Source organism: Megalobrama amblycephala, linkage group LG14 (assembly GCF_018812025.1).
Source record: "Megalobrama amblycephala isolate DHTTF-2021 linkage group LG14, ASM1881202v1, whole genome shotgun sequence".
NCBI lineage: Eukaryota > Metazoa > Chordata > Actinopteri > Cypriniformes > Xenocyprididae > Megalobrama > Megalobrama amblycephala.
Window position 1 is genome coordinate 30,355,205 of NC_063057.1, and position 26,053 is coordinate 30,381,257.

Here is a 26,053-nt window from a genome sequence, read left to right on the forward strand (position 1 = left end):
TGAAAAGATACTTAAAGGATGTTTCTTTTTGTTTGCTTGTTCATTTTCTTCTCCCCATTTTTTTTTTCAGAAAGGGTGAAAGTAGCATTTTCAGCCACACTGTCAGCTTTAAGGAATAGCCACAAATTTATTGGCCCTTATCAAGAAGCAACCTCTCTTGTGTATGAAAATGCGCTAACTAACATTGGAAATGCTTACGACACAAATACAGGTAACAGGTGTCATCACTTTGCTCAAAGAAATTGTAAACATGATGCTTTCAAATTTCAAGTTTGAAGAACCCAAGTTTCAACCGTTATCAACAGGAATCTTCACTGCACCAGTAAAAGGAGTGTATTACTTCAACTTTGTGGTCTTCAATCCTTGGGGCATGCCGACCGGTGTGAGATTGTTAAAAAATGGCAATTTTGTGGTCGGAGCAACCGATAACCCTCCCGGACAAGACACAGAGGACACTGCGAGCAACGCTGTCTGCCTTCTGCTGGAACAAGGGGACCAGATCCATCTTCAGCTTTGGGAGAACCGTCGTATCTACACAGATGGTAACAGACGTAACACCTTTAGTGGACACCTTCTTTTTACTATGTAAATTTTCTGGTGTTTCATTCAGATAAAATAGTCAAACTTTCCTGAATCTGTGAAGAAAATAAAAAATAATAAGGTGTTGCAATCCACAAGCAGGCAATAAAGCGTAACAGCATGTAAACACATACACAAACATAAACATATACATCACAAGGTGATCAAGGAGGAATTGAAATACCCAGTGGTGACGCACTAAATGAGCAGCTGAGATGAATGGTTAGTGTCCGTAAATAAAGACAAAGAAACACATGTGACCAATGAAAACAAACTGAATATAATATACATAACCAAAGCTTGGCAAGACAGATGAAACTGATTAATTTTGTTTTATTTTTAAGTATGACACAATCAACAGACAAGAAGGGAAGAAAGATTTTAAATAGTCTTCAAAAGACCTTCAAATGTAGTGCTAATACAAATGCACTGCTTTGTATTATTGTTTGTTTTTTCATTATTCTTTCATTTATTACTAAACCTGTATCACCTGTATGTCAAACAATATTATTTTTTAATGTAAATGCTTGAAATTGTACTTGAATGTCATAAATAATTTTCCATGCATATAACTTGATTAAAGTCATATATTTTGGAAAAGAAACAGTTAGGACACTAATGAAAGAGCACTACCAAATACTACCACCTACAGTACATGTGTTCCAAGTTGTCATTTTCTATTGATTTGGGGGAAATATAATCCAGCTTTATCACAGTATTTTGTCAGCTATGATAGCTTTAGTGAAAGTTCAACCAGGAAGACTCTAATGCCACGTCACTCATTCATAACTAATAAGTCTGGCCAATCACTGCTTGACACTTGGAGTATAAGTGTTGAACTTTCTTCTTTACATTCACAGTTGATTATGCTGATGTTCCCTTCCCTGTTTGGAAATATTCAATTCAAAAGAAAAACAACTTTACAGAAAATGTGTTTCAACATTACAATTTAGAGTAATCTGTTATCAGAGTTGACTGTGTCCAAATTATGTAATTTCAGAAATGTACATATACAAATCACGCAGTTAGCTAACAATGTAATTGAAAAAATGGAAATGGAACATTGAAATAGTCAGACTTTTTCATAGTGCATTAAATTACTGACATATTTTAAGTTTAAATGAAGCTTCTATGAACATTTCCCTTTTGTGATGCATGCTATATTACTTTGATTATGTAATGAAATAATCACGCAGGAAATGTTTGCTGCCAACTGATTATTCTACTGCGATGGAAAAATGTTAATTTGAACGATGGAAAATGTGAAATCTTACAGTGTTCCTTGTAAGTCCATGTCAGCCTATCATTCCTAGTATTCTGTCACATCATCTACTCATGTTGTAATCATATTGCTAATGGAGAGCAAAATCTTTGCATTTCAAATCTCAGAAGCATCCAGGTCCTCTCCTTTGTGGATTTCTTCTTTCATCTTTGAATTTTGTCTCAGCAATCACTTTCATTGAGGACTCTTCGGGTCTACTACTATTCGGCTACCAATGTTCATTAGTACATCAGCCATCAGTGCTGTGAGTTTGTCACTTATAGTGTGCATTTGAAAGAAAAACGACCCTAACATCTTTACATACTTAAAATGGGAAGCGTTAACAGGCCTGTTGTCTAACAAAAGAGAATATTTAATGACATGATTTTACTCTTACTCACTTCATAACGTACAATGTGTGAAATCATTTCCTTTTTGATCTGACGTGGCTTCATATCATAGTTTGAGATAAAAATAGAAAAAAGTTTTACAATGTATGAAAACTAACACTTGATGAAAAACAAAAACTTATATTTTACATTCAATTATCACTATAGTCAACAGAATAGTGACCAATGTGTGTGTGTGTGTGCGTATGTATATATATATATATATATATATATATATATATATATATATATATATATATATATACACACACACACACACACACACACACAGGTGCTGGTCATATAATTAGAATATCATGAAAAAGTTCATTTTTTCATTGTAAATTATTTTAAAAAATGAATCTTTCATTTATACTAGTTCCCTTTTAGTCGGTCACGTTCGACGTACGTCAGTAGTGACCGACGAATTGGGATATCGCTAGAGAGCCCCTATCAGCTTCGAGAGAACTAAAACAAGCCAATGAACATTGGTGTGCGATATTTGCATAATGCGCACTGCCCACATCTGGGGGATATAAATAGGAAGCAGATGCAATCGCACTCTGTCTTTCGCTTCGGAGCCAACACTTTGGTGTCCTACAGCCTGACTGACAAGTCTGAAGAACGAAAAGAAGCAGCCTTACCGTGTTGGTGTTACGACTCCGCAGCGAGTCCGCGAGCTTCAGGAGCCAGGTAGAAACTACTGCTGTGAAACAGCGTTCCGCTGTAAATCCATAAAGTTGGTGTGCGATTTGGGCCGGTCTCCTGTGTGTGTGTACACACTCTCATGACACTCCCTGTGTGTCTCGACACAGAAAGAGCTGTAATTTCCCCTTCTAATATCAGACTTCACAGACAGACACTGCGTCTTTTTCAAGACGTCATTCAGTCTGTGCGTTTCTGGAGGCGGTCGTTTCCTATCCTTGCTGATGGCCACAATCACTTTCTCTCATGTCTGCTTAGCGTGCTGAGACTGTGTTTGTGGGTGGTTCATGTTCTCGTGAAAATGAGAGCATGCCCACGTCGGCGCGTTGTTTGTCTCGCCTTTCTCGTAAGGGCTTGAGCAGCTCGATGGCACCGTGTGCCATCGAGCTGTCGGCTGACAACGCGCGTTGCTATGGCAACCCTGCGCGTCGTCTGGCGCTCTAGATGCACGGTCGAGACTCGAGTGCCTTTTAATGAGGTAGAGTCCCCTCACTTATTCCCTGATCTAGTTATTTTTCTGAATCAGACAGTTGGGCGGCCACGTTCACTGTTCAACATGGCTGGTAGCTTCTGCTTGGATTGCTGGTCCTTCTCATGGGGGACCTAGCGTCTTATTCAGAGCTTCAGCAGAGGATCAGATGTCGACTGCTACATTGGAGAGAGTGTTGTTGGGCTCTGAAAATGAAGATGAAGCTGAGAGTCCCATGGTTGTGGTGTGCTCGTGCTGAATCAGATTCAGACTTGACAACAATGCTTTCCCAGGCCTCTGGGGGCGTTGTGCGACACGTTTCCGCCTTGCCCCGCCCCCTTTCTTAGCCTGGAAGTGCATGGAAAAACGTGTCAGTTTGTGGCCTTTTTTGGCGTCTGAAATGGTACGCCAAGGGGCCCATAATCTGCACTGCAAGTTTTTTCTCTCTCACTACCCTCTAGGGTGGGGTGGCAGTGCTACGGGCACACCACCTCTGCCCTGCAAGAGTCTTGGCCCCGGCAAGTCCTTGGTAGGCCAAAGTACTCATTGCATTGGGTAGTTCTGAGTCGGGGTTGAGCTACGCCCTGGCCAGACGATGTCCACCTTGGTGGTCCAGAAACACCCCTGGCTAGCCTTGTTGGGATGTGTCGCCGTCAAAGTACGCTTTCTCGATGCACTCATCTCACAAGCTGGCCTAAAATCCAGCCCGCAGTCAACCCAGTTGGCTAGCGGGTAGCGGTCTTGGAGATAGGCGACCTGGAGCTAGGTAAACAGTTCTTCGGGAGACGATGCTCGCATCGCTCCCTCCCCGGAGGAGGGCCGGGTGGAGAATTTGGTCTGTTCCGCCTCTGGCTCTCCAGAGTCCAGCGGTACCCACTAAGAGCTGTTTTCTGGTCTTCCAGGTCCCAAGTGGGTGTGACTGGCAGTGTGCAAGGCTCCGCCTTGCCACTCCCAGCCCCCTCTCACTTCGCCAGCAGGTGTCAGTGTGTTGGTGCAGGCCGCGCCCTGTGTGCCGTCTCCCATACGCACTGCTACCTCGCAGAGTCTGATCACACTCTGGGCCACTACCATGCCGTCCGATTCGGGTCCCCGTACTCTGGTTCGCTGCCCCACCCCCGGTACGTCTGTGGTGCGTTTGGTTCTGCTGGTGTCTGGAAGCCTGGTGTGCTCTCCAGCCCGTTCCGCTGGTTCATTCGTACTATCAGACTCGGCTATGCGATTCAGTTCGTCCGGTGTCCTCCAGTTTTCAGGGGTGTCCACTACACTCAGGTGTCGCTGGACATTGCACCTGTTCTCCGGGCGGAGATTGCTGTCCTCCTGGCGAAGGATGCAATCGAGCCGGTCCCTCCAGCCGATTTGAAGTCAGGGTTACTGCCTCTATTTCATTGTACCCTAAAGGGCGGTGGGCTACAGCCAATCCTGGATCTGCGCATCTTGAACCGGTACCCTCAGGCTGCCGTTTAGGATGCTCATGCAGAAGCTCATTTTCGAATGCGTCCGTCCCGAGGATTGGTTTGCAGTGTTTGACCTGTAGTATGCGTGCTTCATGTCTTGATTCTGCCTCGCCACAGGTCGAGCATGTCAGTACAAAATCCTACCCTTCGGGCTGGCCCTGTCGCGCTGCATCTTTACGAAGGTTGCGGACGCGGCCGTTGTTCCCCTCAGGGAACAGACCGTTCGCAACTACCTTGACAACTGGTTATCCTGGCCAGCTCGCAAGAGCAGTTGTGCGAACACAGGGACATGGTTTTAGCTCACCTCAGCCGGTTGGGTCTTCTGGTCAACTGGGACAAGAGCAAACTCGCTCCCGGGCTGAGGATCTCTTATCTCGGTCTCGAGCTAGACTCGGTCGCCCGGACTTCGCCCCTCGCGAGGAGCACGTCCAGTCAGTGTTGAACTGCCTGAGTACGCTCAAGCGGAGGACAGCGGCCCCACTGAAAGACTTTCAGAGGCTCCTGGGGCATATGGCATCTGCAGCCACGGTCACGCTGCTCGGATTGCTCCATATGTGGCCGCTTCAACACTGGCTCCACGGCCGGGTCCCGAGATGGGCGTGGCAGCGCGGTATGCGCCGTGTCTTCATGACACCGAGCTGCCGTCGCACCCTCATCCGGTGGTCGGACCCCTTGTTCCTGGGGGCGGGAGTGCCCCTCGAACAGGTGTCCAGGCATGCTGTGGTCTCAGATGCCTCGGCCACTGGATGGAGGCCACGTACAACGGGCATGCAGTGTCGGGCCTTGGACGGGGCCTGAACTGCATTGGCATTTCAATTGCCTGGAGTTGCTAGCAGTACGTCTTGCACTGGGCAGCTTCAAGGAGCTGCTGTCAGACAAGCACGTACTGGTCCACTCGGACAGCACTGCAGCCGTTGCGTACATCAACCTTCAGGTGGTCTACGCTTCCGCCGCATGTCCCAACTCGCCCGCCATCTCGTTATGGAGTCAGAAGCATCTGAGGTCGCTTCGTGCCAGTGGCGGCTCCATCCCCAGGTGGTCCAGCTGATCTGGCAGCACTTCGGCGAGGCCCAGAGATATCTGTTGTCTCCCCAGAACTGCCCACAGCCAGTGGTTCCATTCCCTGACCGGCGGCACGCTCGGCACGGATGCCCTGGCACGCAGCTGGCCCCGGGGCCCACGCAATATGCGTTTTTCCCCAGTGAGCCTTTTCGCACAATTCCTGTGCGAAGTCAGGGACAAGGAGCAGGTCTTGTTGGTGGCTCCATACTGGCCCACTCGGACCTGGTTTTCGGACCTACGCTCTTTGCGACAGCCTCTCCCTGGCACATTCCTCTGAGGAAGAACCTCCTGACTCAGAGACGGGGCACCCTGTGGCACCCGCGTCCTGTCCTGTGGAACCTCCTCACGTGGTCCCTGGACGGGAGGCAGAGGTTCTGAGTGATCTCCCGTAAGCGGTCCTAGACACCATCACTTCCGTTAGAGCTCCTTCCACTAGGAGCCTCTATGCGTTGAAGTGGAACCTGTTTGTTGTGGTGCTCCTCTCGCGAGAGGACCCCCGATTATGTTCGGTCAGTTCTGTGCTTTCTTCCTGCAAGAGGGCCTGGAGCGAAGGCTGTCTCCCTCCACCCTCTAGGTGTATGTTGCTGCTTAGCCGCACATCACCATGCAGTTGACAGCAAGTCCCTGGGGTAGCACGATCTGATCGTCAGGTTCCTGAGGGGGGCGAGGAGACTAAATCCGCCTCGCCTTTCCTCCTTACCCTCTTGGGATCTGACCCTGGTACTTACATCTCTCCGGGGTCATCCCTTCGAACCTTTGCAATCAGTCGAGTTAAAAGTACTGTTCCTTATGACCGTCCTCCTGGTCGCATTGGCTTCGCTTAGAGGGTAGGGGACCTGCACGCATTTTCGGTCAACGAATCGTGCCTGGATATGTGCCCAAGGTTCCTACCACTCCCTTCAGAGATCAGGTAGTGAACCTGCAAGCGCTGCCTTCGGAGGAGGCAGACCCAGCCCTGGCTTCGCTCTGTCCAGTTCGCGCTCTGCGCGTTTACGTGGACAGAACTCGAAGCTTTAGGACCTCAGATCAGCTCTTGTCTGTTATGGAGGCCAGCAGAGGGGAAAGGCTGTCTCCAAGCAAGGATGGCCCACTGGATAGTGGATGCCATTGCCCTGGCGTACGATTCCCTGGGCATGCCGTGCCCGTTCAGGTTGAGAGCTCACTCCCCTAGAGCAGTGGCTTCTTCCTGGGCGCTGGCTCAAGGCGCCTCGCTGACAAATATCTGTAGAGCTGTGGGCTGGGCGACACCCAACACGTTTGCTAGGTTACTTAGGTGGGGCCATTCCAGGGACTTCGTATGTGTACTGCCCTAGCGTCAGTCCATACGTATTCTCCATGTAAATTCCTCTCCATGGATAGGTGGTGGCTCCGCAGCGTCCCTTCGGGTTCGCTTCCCCAGTGTAGTCTAGTTTACTTAGTGGGTAGATCGGAACAGCAGTAGACTCTCTCGGCGTTAGCTCGCCCCCTTCACCGTCCCAATGGGTGCGACGAGTGGCCGGGCTTTCGCTGGGCACTGGAAGGGGTTTCGTAACTGTGGCGCTTTAGTTGGGATCCCAATTCGTCGGTCACTACTGACGTACGTCGAACGTGACCGACTGAAAGGGAACGTCTCGGTTACGTATGTAACCCTAAGACGTACGTCCCGTCGCCACAGTTTCTGTACCCTCGCTGCAGTGCAGACACCAGTTGTCTCCTCAGCGAAAAACAGAGTGCGATTGCATCTGCTTCCTATTTATATCCCCCAGATGTGGGCAGTGCGCATTATGCAAATATCGCACGCCAATGTTCATTGGCTTGTTTTAGTTCTCTCGAAGCTGATAGGGGCTCTCTAGCGATATCCCAATTCGTCAGTCACTACTGACGTACGTCTCCGTTCCCTCCTTCAGGGAACGAGGGTTACATACGTAACCGAGATGATTCCCTACATGTAAAGTAAAACATTTCAAAAGTTTTTTTTTTTTTTTTTTTAATTTGTTGATTAGAGCTCATGAAAGTCCAAAATCCAGTATCTCAAAATATTAGAATATTTACATTTGAGTTTCATTAAATGACCATCCCTACAGTATAAATTCCGGGTATCTCTTGTTCTTTGAAACCACACTAATGGGGAAGACTGCTGACATGGCAATGGTCCAGGAGACAATCATTAACACCCTCCACAAAGAGAGTAAGTCACAGATGGTCATTACTGAATGTGGTGGCTGTTTACAGAGTGATGTATCAAAGCATATTAAATGCAAAGTTGAAGGAAGGAAGAAGGAAGAATTGGGCCTACCCAACCTTTGCCTACCCAATTCTTCTAGAAGGAAGAATTGGGTAGGCAAAGGTGCACAAGCAACAGGGATGACCACAAGCTTGAGAATACTGTCAAGTAAAGCCGATTCAGACACTTGGGAGAGCTTCACAATGAGTCGAATGAAGCTGGAGTCAGCGCATCAAGAGTCACCACAGTCAGACATCTTCAGGAAAAGGACTACCAAGCCACTTCTGAAACAGAAACAACATCAGAAGCATCTTACCTGGGCTAAGGAGAAAAAGAACTGGACAGTGAACAGTGGTCGAAAGTCCTCTTTTCAGATAAAAGTAAATTTTGCATTTCATGTTGAAATCATGGTCCCAGAGTCTGAAGGAAGACTGGAGAGGCACAGAATCCAAGCTGCTTGAAGTCTAGTGGGAAGTTTCTGAAGTTAGTAATGATTTGGGGGGCCTTGACATCTGCCGGTGTTGGGCCATTGTGTTTTATCATGTGCAAAGTCAATGCAGCTATCTTCCAGGAAATTTTGGAGCACTTTATGCTTCCATCTGCTGACAAGCTTTATGGAGATGCTGATTTCCTTTTCCAGCAGGACTTTAGCACCTGCCCACAGTGCAAAAACTACTTCCAAGTGGTTTGCTGACCATGATATTACGGTGCTTTATTGGCCAGCCAACATGCCTGACCCCTGAATCTATGGGATATTTTCAAGAGAAAGATGAGAAACAGTCGATCCAACAATATACAGATGATCTGAAGGCTCAATGGTGCCTCAGCAGTGCCACAGGCTGATCACTTCCATGCCACACTTCACTGATGCTGTAATTTGTGCTAGGAGCAAGTCATTTGCTGTAATATGTGCTGCCGACCAATTATTGAGTGTACAAATGAACATACTTTAAAGAACTTGAACTTTTCTGTTTTGAAAATCCATTTTTTGATTGATCTTAGGAAATATTCTAATATTTTGAGATACTGGATTTTGGACTTTCATGAGCTGTACATCATCAAAATTAAAAAAAAAAAAACTTTTGAAATGTTTTACTTTACATGTAGGGAATCTAGAATATATGAAAGTTTCATTTTTAAAAATAATTTACAATAAAAAAAAGAACTTTTTCACGATATTCTAATTATATGACGATATTATAATTAATATTATAATTTTTCACGATATTATAATTATATATATATATATATATATAATGTAGAAAATAAGAACAAATAATCAACAGCAAAAATAAATACAGTAGAGCAAAGACACGAATAACAAACAGTGCTTTTTTTTCAGGTATCTAACAATAGTTTTCAGGTACAGAAATAGTAGCTAATCAAATGTTAGCAAAAGTAGCAAAACAACATTGCATATAATCTTCACTGTATAAATTAAATAAAGAATTATCATTATTAATAATTAAGTTACAAAAGCTATTCAGTCAAGAGCAATGAGTCATTTCCTTGACTTTTGTTGTTTGATTAAAAAAACACATTCAGACAGAATGGATTTTAGGCTGCTGTCACTTTAAGACGTAATGCACAGATACAGTACACTGATACTGAACACATGCGTTCTTTCTCCAGTGTTCAAATTAACTTAAGACATAACCTACTATGTTTGCTAGGATACCCGCCAAGACGGGCGTGCTGACATCTTTTTTGTGTAATGTATAGTTTTGTTCATGTTTATGATTTCATTTGTGTCATGCTTCCATTGCTCCTCATGTGCTCCATTAGTCATTCGCTGCGTCTGAAACCGCCAACTTTTCTACTATATAGTAGGCGAAAAGCAGTAGAAGAGCGAATAAGTATGTCCAAATCCTTAGTATTCAAAAAAAGAGTAGGCAAAAATTACCTGGGTGACATACTAATTCTTGCGAGATTCGGACGTGCGTCTACTTTAAGGATCACTCCACTTTCAAATAATAATTTTCCTGATAATTTACTCACCCCCATGTCATCCAAGATGTTCATGTCTTTCTTTCGTCAGTCGAAAAGAAATTAAGGTTTTTGATGAAAACATTCCAGGATTATTCTCCTTATAGTGGATTTCAATGGCCTCCAAACGGTTGAAGGTCAAAATTACAGTTTCAGTGCAGCTTCAAAGAGCTTTAAACGACACCAGACGAAGAATAAGGGTCTTATCTAGAGAAACGATCAGACTAGAACTGAACGCAGCATGACGGCAGCTTCACATCCTCTATATCTTCCTCCAGGAAAGTCTTTCAATTCAGTGGAATAGTCGCTCATCTTCATAACATAAAGATCATGTCCAACATATGTTGTGATTTTCTGTTTATACCTTTCTAAACCAGCACAGAAAGGACTTCTGCACTCCGTGACAGAGTCCCACCACCACACACAATGTACAAATACTTAACATTTAAATGAAAAATACAATAAAGCAAAAAGTAAAGCCTTAGGCATGAGACCAGAAAATCAAGACACCTGCTATAAGGTTAAGAAATGTCTCAACTGGAGGTGGATGTTCACTCCAATTTCATATAAACATACCAATATAATAAACAAGAAATAAAGAAATACAAATTAAACAGCAAAGTCAGGTCAGGGTCAGGTTTAAATCAGAGAAACTAACATAAACAAAGCAGCAGCATCGAAGAATGTTGCTGCACTAAATGCAATGGGTCCTAAAATTAACTATTCCTCCTAAAAATAATCAAAAGTTTAATTATTTACCACATAAAAATACTATAAACCTCAATAGCGGTAGTTACACATTCCTCCATGTCGTCGCTATAGTCACGAGTCCGGCCGCATGCACAAACGGGCCTCAAACCCACGAAAAGGCACAGGATTACAGCAGGAGCATGTTGAGAAAGAGGGCAGCTGCCAACCAACCACTATGAACGATGTTGCTGCAATCTGCAATCCAAATAGAACTAGTAACCTCAGACACACATGTCGATGCTCACTAGTTAGCAGACACATACCTGTTAGACGGCCGGGAAGAGCCAAAACCAGAATGGGCGGGCCTCGAGCAGTGACGCACAAGCGGTGATCAAACACACAACGGTGCTTTAAAAGTCCCCTTTTATATATAGACTTTAGACTTTTAGATAAAGACTTTTAGAAATGATTAGTAATAAACTGCCTACTCTGTCTAAAATGGCTATAACAACACTAAAATATCATTTTCAAGTCTCACTGTACTCATAATGTGATATAATTGCAAAAACTAATATCTAAAATGAGCAAATGAAGAGGTAAGCCTTAAAAAAAGGTGATTTGTAATGATTTCATAAAGTTTAAATATGATTTCTTATGACAATACCCTTGAAAGGAAATATATTATTGAACAGAATGAGCCAATGAGTGGTTCTCTGCTGCCATCTGGTGGACAAAATGGCAATTTCTTAAAAAAAACCATATCCTTTCATTTCCTTTAATCCCTCCCTATTCTAGTTTATGCTACTTTGAGCAATGTCTGAAACTTGTATTGTGAGCACTTCTTGTGTCTATTTGCCTCTTCTTGTTGTATTCCTCACTTGTAAGTCACTTTGGATAAAAGCGTCTGCCAAATGAATAAATGTAAATGTAATGTCAGGGAATGTAAATATAGGAACACTGTCATTCTTCACCTTTTTTACTGTTTCAGAGGCATCTTTTGCCCGATCTACATGGAATTTTTCATGCTTGTTTAAAGTCATATGTCACAAATGCTCACCTATTTTTGTGAAGATCTGAGTTTTCATTTAGGAGTTAGAGGCTTTTGCATGCATTTGACCATGCCCATAGTGATAGCTACCCAAAGGGTAAAATTCAGCTTTCTTTTTTGATAATTATTGATCTAGAGAATCCAGAGAATTGTACTGCACTGGTTTTTATTGAGGTTGAGCAAAAAGCCAGGACTAGTTTGCAAAACGAAGTTTTTTACATAATTGCGGATATTTAATGAACAATTTGATTGCCAGCGGTGGTTCTTGAGGCAAATGTATTCAGTATGATATGTTTAGTATGTGTGAAACACCACATAATCACAGAGGCATAAAACTCTAGTGCCACCTAGAGGCCAATTCTTTCAAAATTCTCACAGACCTCTACAACCAGGAGTCAAACATACCCACCAAGTTTTGTTCCGATTGGTCTCCGTTAACCTTGTCTAATAGGTGCTCAAAACTCATTGGCCAATGGTGGCCATGTTTTTTGAGATATACCAGTGTCCTTATAGACAATCATGGGAACTTGGACAAAGACATTGCAGACCAATTTTCGAGTCGATTGGATTAACCGTTGTGTAGTTAGAGATGTTTGTGTTCAATAATTGTGAATTTTGTTGATTATGTAAAATTTTCAGTGTAGAATAATGTATTATGAGTTGAAAGAAATTGAAGTACACAATTTTGGTATTTATCATTGAACAGTTTAATATATAGATATAGATATAGATAGATTATACATGAATAATAATGAAGATTGTATCAGATATGTTTACAACAAAACTGGTTCAATGTCCACTGTTGTTTACATAATTTTTTTATGTACAGAAGTTATAATATAGTATAATAACACATTACCAAAGTTGATGTTTATGTAGAATGGTAAGAAACCCACTACATCCTGTGATGTAACTGGTACCTTTGTGAAGGTGGTATTTGTCCTTTGAGGTCAAGGTATGTTGGGCGGTGTGGCATTTGGGACATTGTTTTCTGCACCAGTGATGTCTATAGTAACTGTGTGTAGTGTGGGCGGAGGTGTTTGTGTGTTATCAGTAGTAGCTACTGATATTTTTGTGTGTATTGGTGTGATAGTGGACATGCGTGTAGTGGACAGTGTGGTGTCATTGAATTTCCTGCTAGACAAATTTGTGAGGAAGTATGATTTTCCTACCTCCACCAGGTCTATTTGTGAGTCCCAGAAGGACAGTGGGATGGTTTCTGTTGTGTCTGCCAGGCAGCAGGTCTTCAGCTCACAATCTTTGTCACGTATTGTGACAGTAGTGGTCGAAATGTCCGTTGTTTAGACAGATCCCAAAAAAGTTGCTTGTTTGAAAAAAAAAAGAGGATTTATTTGTGGTGTAAATATAATTTATTCTGAAGCAATATTCTCAATAGTGTCCCATCAGCATTTACATTTACTTAAATCTGCATATTTGTGATATTTACCCCAAGGGCTAAAGAGGTTTTTTTTTTTTTTTTTTTAAATTACTCTTTATAATTGCTCTTATAAAGAGCAATTATATGCAATTGCTCTTTTTTTAATATGCTCTTTTAAAAATATAATTGAACATTACTTAAGTATACTTCATAAAATGAACTTGAAGTACACATACACTCAGTGGAGGAAGACCGATCAGTTCCTGGTGTACTTTGAATCTTCCAAGAAGGGATACCTGGTGTAGGGGAATTTTACAGCTAAAGACCAGATATGATGAATGAAGACCCGGAGTCAGAGTTTAAAAAAATAATAAACTGAAGAAAATTTTATTGAAGAATAGTTCGCAGTTTCATCAGCAGAAGCCAGCTTCAGGTCTCACAAGGAGTTTGTAGGCCGCTCTGCGTACATTCACATTTCCACAATAATTATACTCTAACAGAGTCCACTGAATACGTCATTACTTCAGGTTGAATGATTCTGATTGGCTAAGAAAAATAGATAAAATTAGTAATCCTCCACACATGGACAGATAGTCAGAAACATATCTCCATCCATCACGATGCTGACAATCGGACCCTGAACTTAGGCACAGGATGTCCTGTTAAGTCATGAAAAGGCATCTGCAGGCCTCAAGAAGAGTGCCAATTATCTATTGATACCAATACAGGACCTACACACAGAACACTAGCGCACATACACAGATATACACGATTCACAACTTCTTCAAGGTTGAAGTTGGCACAGGCTTTAACTAGAACAGGAAAGATTCCCAAAACATACTGATAAGATGTTTTTTCTCTCAGTGAGAGGTACAGACAATATTCATCATTATTCTCTAGTGTTTGAAAAGGAAAATAAATGTTTGTAAACATACATTGAAGAAGTCATTCAAATAATTTTAATATTTAGAAAGATAAATGTTGATTAATAACTTGATAATAAATCACTCAAAATATATATATTGAAGCAGCAGTGGATTCCAGAATCCACCCCCTTCACTGACCTCTAAACAAACTATCAGAAAGTGGACTGTGGAGGCAATTCCTACATCTTCAGTTGAGCGTCTGTCTTTACCTCTATTGGTAAGCGCTCAATTCACAAGAAATATGGCAACTTCTAAAGCCTTATTTTCAGGGGTCTCCCTTCAGAAAGTATTTGATGCTGTGGGATGGGATGGGCCTCTCCAAACACCTTATAGTGTCATCATTTGATGCAGCACAAGTTCCCTCGAAAGGCAACATCTCAGGTTATGACTGTAACCTTTGTTCACTGAGAAGGGAACGAGACGCTGAGTCTCTTTGCCATACTTCATAAATGCCTGTAGGGCCTTGCTTCTAATATGTACCGGCTTCCCTATGTAGCTTCTGTGGTGCATACGTGCTTCAGATGCAGTCACGCAGAGCCATTCCCCATAGTGTCGTCATTCGACACATCTCTTTCCCGCCTGAGGGAACAAAGGTTACAGTCGTAACCCAAAACATATTTGTAGTCTAAAGTCTATTGGACAGTTTAAACAATTACGCAATTTGTCTTTAAAACTAAGAGAACATTAATTCAGTTGATTCAGTACATCGCTAGAAACCGAGAGCACAATAATGTTGATTTTTACCGATCTCTAGAAGGAAATCTGTAATAACACATTTTGTATGACTACCAATGCAAATCTCCAACTTATTCAATACAAGATCCTTCACAGGACGCATGTCACTGAAAGAAAACTGCTTAACATGGGTTTGAGGGACACTGATATTTGCTCACAGTGCACATCGGGAAGCACAGATGACTACTTTCATGCCACATGGTCCTGTCAACCTGTTCATTCATTTTGGATATCTATCACTAATAAACTCTCTACTATTTTGGGCTGTAGAATCCCTCATCTCCATCACTTTGTTTAATTGGCAATAGTACAGAAATCGATAACCTCCCAACCAAATATAAAAATACTTATTTCCCTAACTATCGCCAAGAAAATAATTCTAATAAATTGGAAATCTAAAAATCACTTGCATATTAACCATTGGATCAATACCCATATAGAATACATCACATTAGAAAAAATTACATCCACCAGTAAAAAAAAAAGTACGCCCTCATTCACCAACATCTGGAACCCATTTCTTCAATATTTTAATATATTAGACGCCTGAAACTGGATACACGCACAATCTCTCAACTATATAGTTTTAGTTTTTTGGTTTTTTTCTCCTCTGGAAGAATTATAAAATATTGGAACGAATGGAAAGAAAGAAACGGAAATATGAATCTATATTTGTCTGTATATATGTGATATATTATGTCTATATATGTATGTAATGATATTGTCAATACATTAGTTTATAATATATGATCATAATATACATTATTAATTATTTAACTATTATTATTACCCTTATTATTATTATTACATATTGCAATCTTTATACTCTCCTCACTCCTTTATTCAGTTACTTAATTGTTTATTTTGGATTATTTAAAAGACTATTATTATTATTATTACTTTTGTTTTGCTCTTTTCTTTATTTATTTAATAAATTACATTGATTTTGTTTTTCTTTCTTGTCTTTTTTTCCCCCAATATATATATATATATATATATATATATATATATATGTTAATTTTTTTTCTTTTTTCTTTTTCTTTCTCTCTCCATCCCTCCTCTCCCTCCGTCCCCCTCCATCTCCCTCCCCTCTTCCCCTTCCCCTATCCTCTGAACTGGGACTTACCATGGGGCTCCATGCGAATCGGGTTAAATATATAACGCTACATCGAACACCTTAATAAACTGATTCCCCCCTCAGGGCTTGGGAGAGGTTTTGTAGGAGTTTGCTAAGTAGTGCGACCACCACCTGTATGAGGCTCACTGAGAATGGACAGTGTGGATAAATCTGGCTAAATAGGTATCATTTCATCAAACTCCGTAATAAACTGACTCCCCCCTCAGGGCTTGGGAGAGGTTTTGTAGGAGTACCTTAGCCTTGGAATACCTCCTGAACAGTGGACAGATTAATCTGTACCGCCTGAACATCAAATAGCCCCATCGGGTTTATATGTTTAAAATCATTTTATTTATCATTTATTTATTTATTTTTACTTATTTTATTTAACTCATTCTTTTTTTATTTATTTTTTTATTTTAAGGTTTTTCTTTTCTATTTTTTTTCCATTTCTTTTAATAGAGAGGTGTATTATACATACATAACTCATGCACTTCATATTATTACATGTAAATGGTGTTTTTGTTGTGTACTTATGTTAATCTCCAATTTATTTGTACTGCACCGTAAATGTCTATTTTTTTGTGTTATATTTTTGTTGTATATCTCATTGTCTTGCTCTAATAAAAAACAAGAAAAAAAAAACAAGAAGGGAACGAGACGCTGAGTCTCTTTGCCATACTTCATAAATGCCTGTAGGGTCTTGCTTCTAATATGTACCGGCTTCCCTATGTAGCTTCTGTGGTGCATACGTGCTTCAGATGCAGTCACACAGAGGCATTCCCCATAGTGTCGTCATTCGACACATCTCTTTCCCGCCTGAGGGAACAAAGGTTACAGTCGTAACCCAAAACATATTTGCAGTCTAAAGTCTATTGGACAGTTTAAACAATTGTTATTAAAACTAAGAGAACATTAATTCAGTTGATTCAGTACATCCCTAGAAACCGAGAGCACAATAATGTTGATTTTTATAACGGTTTTAATGCTCAATGTGTGGGCTATATCGGCAGATGAGGTACTTTCACCAAACATAAACATCACTGAAGAACTGGGGAAAATAAAGAGCATGGAAACAATAATAAAAAACCTCTGGAGACTGAAATGGAGCGACTAAGAACAGAAAACAAAGGTAACGTGATGGACACTACATACATGACAGGGTAGTCCCAGAATAAAATGAAATGCAATAATTTCATATTAATAACACCATATTGCTCATACTGTGATGTCAGCTGTCTAATCTACTAGTTTGACAAAGATTAAGAAAGTGAATCTATATTTCTTCAGCTCTTCGAGAATGCTTTGGAATATAGACAGTTTGGTCTTGTTTTAAAGAAGATACTCAGCAGATTAATGAAATTATGAAAAAGTTATGAAAGTTTAAATTTACTGTAAATCAAATGTATTGTACTAAATATTTTATAAAAATATACACTACCAGTCAAAAGTTTGGAACCACTAAGATTTTTCATATTTTAAAAAGAAGTTTCGTCTGCTCACCAAGGCTGCATTTATTTAATTAAAAATACAGTAAAAGCAGTAATATTGTGAAATATTATTACAATTTAAAATAACTGTTGTCTGTTTGAATATATTTGACAAAGTAATTTATTCCTGTGATGCAAAGCTGAATTTTCAGCATCATTACTCCAGTCTTCAGTGTCACATGATCCTTCAGAAATCATTCTGATATGATGATTTGCTGCTCAATAAACATTTAGATATTTTTTCTTTTTCAGGATTCTTTGATGAATAGAAAGTTCAAAACCACAGCATTTATTTGAAATATAATATTTTATAACATTATAAATGTCTTTACTGTCACTTTTGATCGATTTAATGCTTAATAATTCATTTCTTTTCAAAAAAATAAAAATTCTTACTGGCCCCAAACTTTTGAATGGTAGTGTAATGCTACAAAAGCTTTGTATTTCAGATAAACACTGTTCTTTTGAACTTTCTATTCATCAAGGAATCCTGAAAAAGAAATATCGTACACAAATATTTTGTACAATTGTACAAAATATATGTTTCTTGAGCAGCAAATCATCTTATCCGAATGATTTCTGAAGGATCATGTGACATTGAAGACTGGAGTAATGATGCTGAAAATTCAGCTTTGACATCACAAGAATAAATTACCTTATAAAATATTTTCAAATAGAACATAGTTATTTTAAAATTGTGATAATATTTCACAATATTACTGTTTTTACTGTATTTTTAATTAAATAAATGCAGCCTTGGTGAGCAGAAGAGACTTCTTTTTAAATCATTAAAAATCTTACCGTGTCCAAAATTTTGACTGGTAGTGTATATTTTACAAAATAATTTTTACTCTAAAATTACTATCAAACCAAAGCTATATATCTAACCAATTTGTGCTTGAAATTTTAACTTGATATCACAAAAATGTAAGTTCCCTTGAGATTTTGTTTAGGCGCTGTAACAAACATAGCCACCAGGTGTCACCGACATTCTATTGATTTTTTTTATGCATTCTCTAACAAGTCTGGCCAATCACTGCTTAAATCACTAGTAAGTTCAGTACTTACAGAATTGACCGCCACCGTTACAGAGCAGAAAGAAAACATCAGAGCTTTAGAGACGTAACAGACGTTTATCCTGGATGAGATGAAGAAGAAAGATGAAGGTACTTCACCAAAACATTCACTCTTTTATTAATGATCCTCAAAGTATACTTGAAGTGTGCTTGAATGATGTAAAATTCAGAGTATACATTCTCAGTGTAATACAATATTATATCACAATATTGCTTTTGTTTTTCAACAACAGACAGAGAAATAGCTTTTTCAGCTGGACTGATGGAATCTGGCATTGGATATGTTGGACCTTTTAACACTGACATCACAGTAACCTACAAGACTGTAATCACAAACATAGGGAACGCCTACAACCCAATTACAGGTAATTATCAATGAAATGGAGTCATAAACTCAGTTTATAGTAATGAAAACCTTCTGCTCCATTCAGACCTCTCTGCAGTTGTGTAATGTGTATAAGAGAATTAAATGATCTGCCATCTTTCTAAACTGTTATACACAGTGTGTTTGGTAATTGAGCAATAATACAGGAAACAGCTGATTCTGTATCTCTTGTTATTTGATTTAGGTGTTTTCACAGCCCCACTGAAAGGAGCGTACATGTTCAGAATCTCTCTATTTGGTCATGGCGGAACTGTATCAGCTGTAGACATTGTTAAGAATGGACAGCGTGTGGTTATAGCATATGCTTATCAGGCTCAGTATGAGTTAAGCTGCTCTAATGGAGTTGTGTTGCTCCTGGAGGTTGGAGATGTTGTCTATGTGAGACTTCAGTCTGGCAAGAGGATATATGATGAAAGCAGGTATAACTTCAACACTTTCAGTGGTTATCTACTGTTTCCCTTAACATAACAGGAGCTTTGAAGAATGTGATTCCAATAATTTTGAACCTTCAGTGTATGATTTAAGATGAAAATCATGAAGAACACGTGACCTGTATTAATGAGGACTGAATGTGTGTTTGAAATTTGCAATAAAAATTTCCCTGATTTGACTGAATTTGACTGATTTTCCAGGAATTTGTGAAAAAGTTGCAATGTTTTATTTATTATTAGGACACCACATTTACCAGATTACGTATTATGTTTAGATACACAATAGTCATACATGACACAAAAGACAAACAAATTGCATAAATCTTGTTTATTTTGGTCTCTCACCAAATTCTGATACATTTTAACTTTTAAAACAACCTAATGACATTTTTTTCCTGCCTTATTACACAAGTCTAATGTTATCTAACTTTATAAATAGTATGCAGGAAGTATGTTACCATGCATGACAAGTGATGCCAGTAACAAGTGACAAGAGGAGAGGAGCTCACCAAATGCAGAGGAGAACATACAGGCCTTTTTAAAGGAGGCATTCCTAGTCAGGATGACCTTATTTGGAGAGGTCACTAATTTATCTTTAAAATAACAGTCATATTCAGTCTACCAGCAAAAACTTATATTTTATAATTATATATTATTAATATTATATATTATATTATTACTTTGATAATCGATTAGTTGGCCAATTTTTTTCTCAATTAATCAGATAAAAATCCTAATTTTATTTATTTTTATTCTATTGTCAAAAAAACACTGTTTCGCATATCCTGCCCATGAATTTCAAACAAACATGCCAATTGAATGCTATGAAAATATACAGTGCTTAATTTATTAGACTACCTGTCATAATAAAGAGAGAACACAAATATTTTAGGATTCTAACAAAAACTTGTTTAAAGCTAAAAATGGTATTGCCATTTATTAGGAAAATAAACTGAAACAACTAAATAGTTTCTAAATAATATTCACACATAATATCCAAAAAATGTTGTTATTGACTGTAATTGCGCATCTGAAATGTTTGAAGTGTTTTACTTTTTCCTGCTTGCTTGTAAAACAGAAATATCAAAAATTCATGGATAATAACTATAAATATATTGTAGCTTTAGAAATGCTGCAACTAAAGTGCTTACACATACTGGATTAACCATTACAGAAACATGAAAAGTGATTTTAGCACCAATACTGATAGTTTAGGACAGCTGTGGCACAAACCACACATTGGGTATCAGATGTCTAATAACTTTAGCAATGGATATAGTGAACATAGTTTAAATCTCTACTCTACATTAAAAATGAAGATAGTAATAATAAAGAAAAACACAAACTCACTGTTAACCAACAGGCAAGATAAATGTTCTGCAGGAACACACACATTCACTCTGGACACAATCACCTCTTACTGTCATTTCTTTATCCTGTAATATAGGCTATAAGAAACGTCTTATTTATATTCAATTACACGTTGTTGTCCCTTTATAGTTACTACTCTCGTAAAATACTTGAATGACGTTGATTTTTTAAATCTAAATTTAACTATAAACAACAGATATTTCAGCAAAATTAATATTTTGTGCTGAGTATTAATCGTCTCTCTCTCTCCCGCGTTCCGTCTGAAGCAGGTGCGCACGCCGGCGCTCATTCAGTAAAGTTTGAAGCCTTTATGCAAAATGTAAATGTTTGCATGAATTTGTAACATTTACAGATAAGGATATAGCCATAGAATGAATTACTGCATCAATGCGGTGTGGCATGAGGCCACACTTTTTCCTTCCAGTCAACTTTCCATGAATATGCTTTGGCACAGCACTCTGCGAACAGCCAGCTCTTTCAGCAATGACCCTCTGTGGCTTACCCTCATTGTTGAGGGTCTTGATGATCGTCTTCTGGACAACTGTCAAGTCAGCAGACTTCCCCATGACTGCTGTTGGGATTACTGACCTAAACCCAGTATTTATACCCTGAGAATGGTAATTTAATAGAACCTGAAATTAAATATTCTAATAATTTGAGATACTGATTTTTTGATTTTGGTGAGCAGCAAGCTGTAATCATCAAAATGAAAACAAAAAAACTGGAAATATTTTACTTTGTTTAATAAATCTAGAATATATTTGAGTTTTAGGTAACACTTTATAATAACGTTCAGTTGTCACTTATGAATTATTCGTTAATGATTAACTAATCATTTACAAAACATGAATATACATTTATAAATGATTGATAAGTGATATACAAATATTTTATGAATGGTTTATTAATTCAGTTATAAGTCTTTTATAACTTATTTGTTAATTATGAGCAAATCATTTACAAAACATAGCTATACATTCATAATTGATTAATAAGTGATATGTTAATATTTTATGAATGTTTTATTAATTCAGTTATGAGACACTTATATATTATTAGTTAATGATGAAGGAATCATTTACAAAACATTACAATATACGTTCATAAATGATTAATATGTGTTATGCTAACAATTTATAAATGTGTTGTAAGTTATCTTAATCAAATAAATCAAACAGATCATTAGTAGATGGTTTAAAAGTTATTAGTTGATACATTATTTATCACTTATAATAATTGAAGTATTTATGACAAATTGTTTTAGTAACATTATCTCAATAAACAATTGTTATTCATGAACAAACGTTGAATAAACCATTAGTAAATGATCAGTATATGATTTATTGAAGTTGTAAGCTGGTCTGTGTTCAAAAGCACAAACATGCAGGTATGCTAAAGCACTATTTTTAAGAAGAGTAATTTATTTGTTTTGAAGTGGATAAACATTTATAAATGCCTTACAGTCAGGTGATTCCAGTGGATTATATTAAAATCTTTCACTCATCAGCACAGACTTGTGTTCTGTGTGTGGAGTCTAGTGATTAAGTCAACCTCTGATCCGGATTTACCTTCCACTGAAGCTCACATCAGGTGCACAGAGTTAAACACTCCATGTGTGTCAGAGAAGACAACAGTCTATACCCTCACCAGTCAGCACTTACACTGCACTACACACTACAAAGTGTTCAACACCTGTTATAGATGATGTGTAAACGCATGAATAAATCATTTACAAAGCTTTCTGCATCCCCTAATCTAGTGTAAACTATTCTTCACTTGTAAATGTGTTACATATCATTAGTAAACCTTTTTTACTTGTTACAAATTATTTGTATATGTATACAAGTCATTTATAACACTTTTTGCATCCCCTATTCGTGTAAACTATTCATCACTTATAAATGTGTTACATATCATTTGTATACCTTTTCCTGATACAAATTATTTGTATATGTATACAAGTCATTTATAACACTTTCTGCATCCCCTATTCTAAAGTGTAAACTATTCATCACTTATAAATGTGTTACATATAATTTGCAGATTGTTACAGTATATGCCAGACGGAGACAGCAGGTAAAAGTTAAGGTTGTTTATTGGACACAAGTAGAGGTAAATCTGGTAACAGGTGAGAAAATGGCAATGGTAGAAGTGATAGCTGAATGAATAGATGATAATACTGTCCTTTGTATTTGCAGGTAGATGATGGAAGCAGGTTGGAGATAAAGCTGGCGGATGACACTCACACACAGACTTGGAAAACAGGAGGGAACACGGAGACATTGGAGACAGGTAGGTATCGACTGGAGTCCTTGAGGTAAGCATAGAGGTAAGTTCCTATAATACGAACGAGACCGGACAATGTGGCTGTGTGTGTGAGTGTCTCTTATAGTGCTGGTGATGATCGTGCTGATGAGGTGCAGGTGGCGGTGATTAGTACTCAGGGGAAGGTGCTCTCTGTGATTGGTGGGTGCTGGAGCCTGGCGTGTCTGTTAAAGAGATCATCTTTATAAATTATGTACAAACATAAAAAATCATTTAAAACATTACAAAAAGCAGTATACAGAACAGACAAAACGACGCGTGCTACATTACCAGCTAAATGACAGCAAATCATAATTTTGTGTGACTTACAGAATGAAATTAAAGTGTTTAATCGCTGCAAACATTCCTCTGATCTGCATGTCCATCCTCCAAAGCGTTGCGCAGAATCTAACTCAACACAGCAACTCAAATTCGGCATGTCGCAAACACTCTATAGTAGTCGCAAATCAAATGTGACAGCCAATAAGGAGCGAGGTTTGATGTCACTGCCGCAAACCTGTTAGAAGCGCCAGTTTTGAAAGTTATGAAACGGCGGATTGGTACGATTATTAACGTAATATAACCATTATACATTATAATAATCTTTTCCTCACACAATGGCATCGTACGACTTCTGAAGACTTTAAATAAAATGCATGAAATAACGGACTACGTTTATTATCAGTTTATGTATTCATGTTATGGTGAGGAGCTTCCGTGAAAAACAAAATAAAAATTAAATGATTAAGTGCTGGTTATTTTCAATTTTTTTTTTTTAAATAATGTAAAGTTCAGGCTTGGGTAAAGTGATGGAATGAGATGGATCATGTAACAGGAAGATCTGCAAATGATGTGTAACACATTCATAAGTGATGAATAGTTTACACTTTAGAATAGGGTATGCAGAAAGTGTTATAAATGACTTGTATACATATACAAATAATTTGTAACAGGAAAGAAATGTCTACAAATGATACGTAACACATTTACAAGTGAAGAATAGTTTACACTAGAATAGGGGATGCAGAAAGCTTTGTTAATGATTTATTCATGCATTTACACATCATCTATAACAGGTGTTGAACACTTTGTAGTGTGTAGTGCAGTGTAAGTGCTGACTGGTGAGGGTATAGACAGCTGTCTTCTCTGACACACATGGAGTGTAACTCTGTGCACCTGATGTGAGCTTCAGTGGAAGGTAAAACCAGTTCAGAGGTTCACTTTATCACTAGATCCCACACACAGAACATAAGACAAAGTGTGATCAGTTTGGATTTGTGTACTAAGAGTTTTGAAAATAGTACCAAAGCAAATTTAAAAAAACTATACATTTACTGTAAATCAAATGTAATGTACTAAATATCTTATATAAAATATATATTTTACAAAATTATTTTTAATCTAAAATTACTATGAAATCAAAGCCATATATCTGACCAATGTGTGTTTGAAATTTTAAGTTGATATCACAAAAATGTAAGTTTTCATGACATTTTGTTTAGGCACTGTAACAAAAATAGTCACAGAGTGTCACCGACATATCGATTTTTTTTTTAATGCATTCTCTAATAAGTCTGGACAATCACTGCTTAAATCACTACTAAGTTCATTGCTTACAGAACTGACCACCACCGTTACAGAGCAGAAAGGAAACATCAGAGCTTTAGAGACGCAACAGACGTTTATCCTGGAACAGCTGAAGAAGAAAAATGGAGGTACCTCACCAAAACATTCACTCTTTTATCAATGATCCTCAAAGTAAAACTCCAATGCAATAGATTATATAGAGTAAATGTTAGTGTAAAGTTGAGTGTATACTGTGTAAATTGTGTTATCTATTACAATAATCAGTGTAAATGTCATTTAACAGAATCTTTATTCCTTCACAGAAATTTCAAATCTTACTCTGAGTCAAGTGGAGTTGAGAAAGGAAAATAGAGGTGAAAGTGTGCTTGAATGATGTTAAATTCAGTGTATTCAATCTCAGTGTACAGTGTTGTGATATATTACTGATATATTATACAGTAATATATCACAATATTGCTTATGTTTTTCAATAACAGACAGAGAAATAGCTTTTTCAGCTTCACTGCTGGAATCTGGTAAAGGATATATTGGTCCTTTTACCACTGAAATCACACTAACCTACAGGAACGTCTTCACAAACATAGGGAACGCCTACAACCCAATTACAGGTAATTATCAATGAAATGGAGTCATAAAACTCAGTTTATAGTAATGAAAACCTTCTGCTCCATTCAGACCTCTCTGCAGTTGTGTAATGTGTATAAGAGAATTAAATCATCTGCAGTCTTTCAAAACTATTACAGTGCATCTGGTAATTAAGCAATCATACAGGAAACAGCTGATTCTGTATCTCTTGTTATTTGATTTAGGTGTTTTCACAGCCCCACTGAAAGGAGCGTACATGTTCAGAGTCTCTGTATATGATTATGGTCCACCTTCATCAGGTGCATCCATTTATAACAATGGAAAGCAGGTGGTTTCAGCATATGCTAATCAAGCTCAGGGTGTGTTAAACTCCTCAAATGGAGTTGTGTTGATCCTGGAGGTTGGAGATGTTGTCTATGTGAGACTTTGGGTTGGCAGGAGGTTATATGATAACCAGAGTAACCACAACACTTTCAGAGGTTTCTTACTGTTTCCCTTAAGATAACAGGAGCTTTGAAGAATGTGATTCCAATAATTCTGAACCTTCAGTGTATGATTTAAGATGAAAATTATGAAGAATCATTAACATACGAACCTGTATTAATGAGGACTAATGTGTGTTTGAAATTTAATACACTCTAAAAAATAAAACATTGGTTCAATAAAAAAAATGTGTTAACGTTTTCCACTTAAGCCAATTGGGAGAATTACATTAATTCAAAGCAATATTTTGAGTTGATCCAACATAATGTTTTAAGTAAGGTGAAGACGTTTTTTTGTCACAATAAAAACACATTTCTAAGTAACATGAACTTAATAATT

At 38.6% G+C, this 26,053-nt stretch overlaps 1 protein-coding gene across 5 annotated transcripts in view; it reads left to right on the top strand.

The window, feature by feature from the left end:
• Positions 1 to 25,800, top strand: part of LOC125245152 (complement C1q-like protein 4) — a 49,858-nt gene extending 24,058 nt beyond the window's left edge. The window contains exons 1-5 of one of the 5 annotated variants that reach the window (XM_048155645.1): positions 16,690 to 17,134; positions 24,679 to 24,774; positions 24,949 to 24,999; positions 25,123 to 25,254; positions 25,456 to 25,800. In XM_048155645.1, the coding sequence (XP_048011602.1) occupies positions 17,107 to 17,134; positions 24,679 to 24,774; positions 24,949 to 24,999; positions 25,123 to 25,254; positions 25,456 to 25,736 (588 nt within the window). In that variant the 5' untranslated portion in view covers positions 16,690 to 17,106 and the 3' untranslated portion in view covers positions 25,737 to 25,800. Of the gene's footprint in view, positions 1 to 70; positions 212 to 305; positions 1,147 to 16,689; positions 17,135 to 18,583; positions 18,659 to 19,137; positions 19,587 to 24,678; positions 24,775 to 24,948; positions 25,000 to 25,122; positions 25,255 to 25,455 lie in introns of those variants that run through there. The other 4 variants (XM_048155646.1, XM_048155644.1, XM_048155642.1 and 1 more) reach the window with 4 other exon arrangements.
• The last annotated feature ends 253 nt before the right edge of the window (positions 25,801 to 26,053 follow it).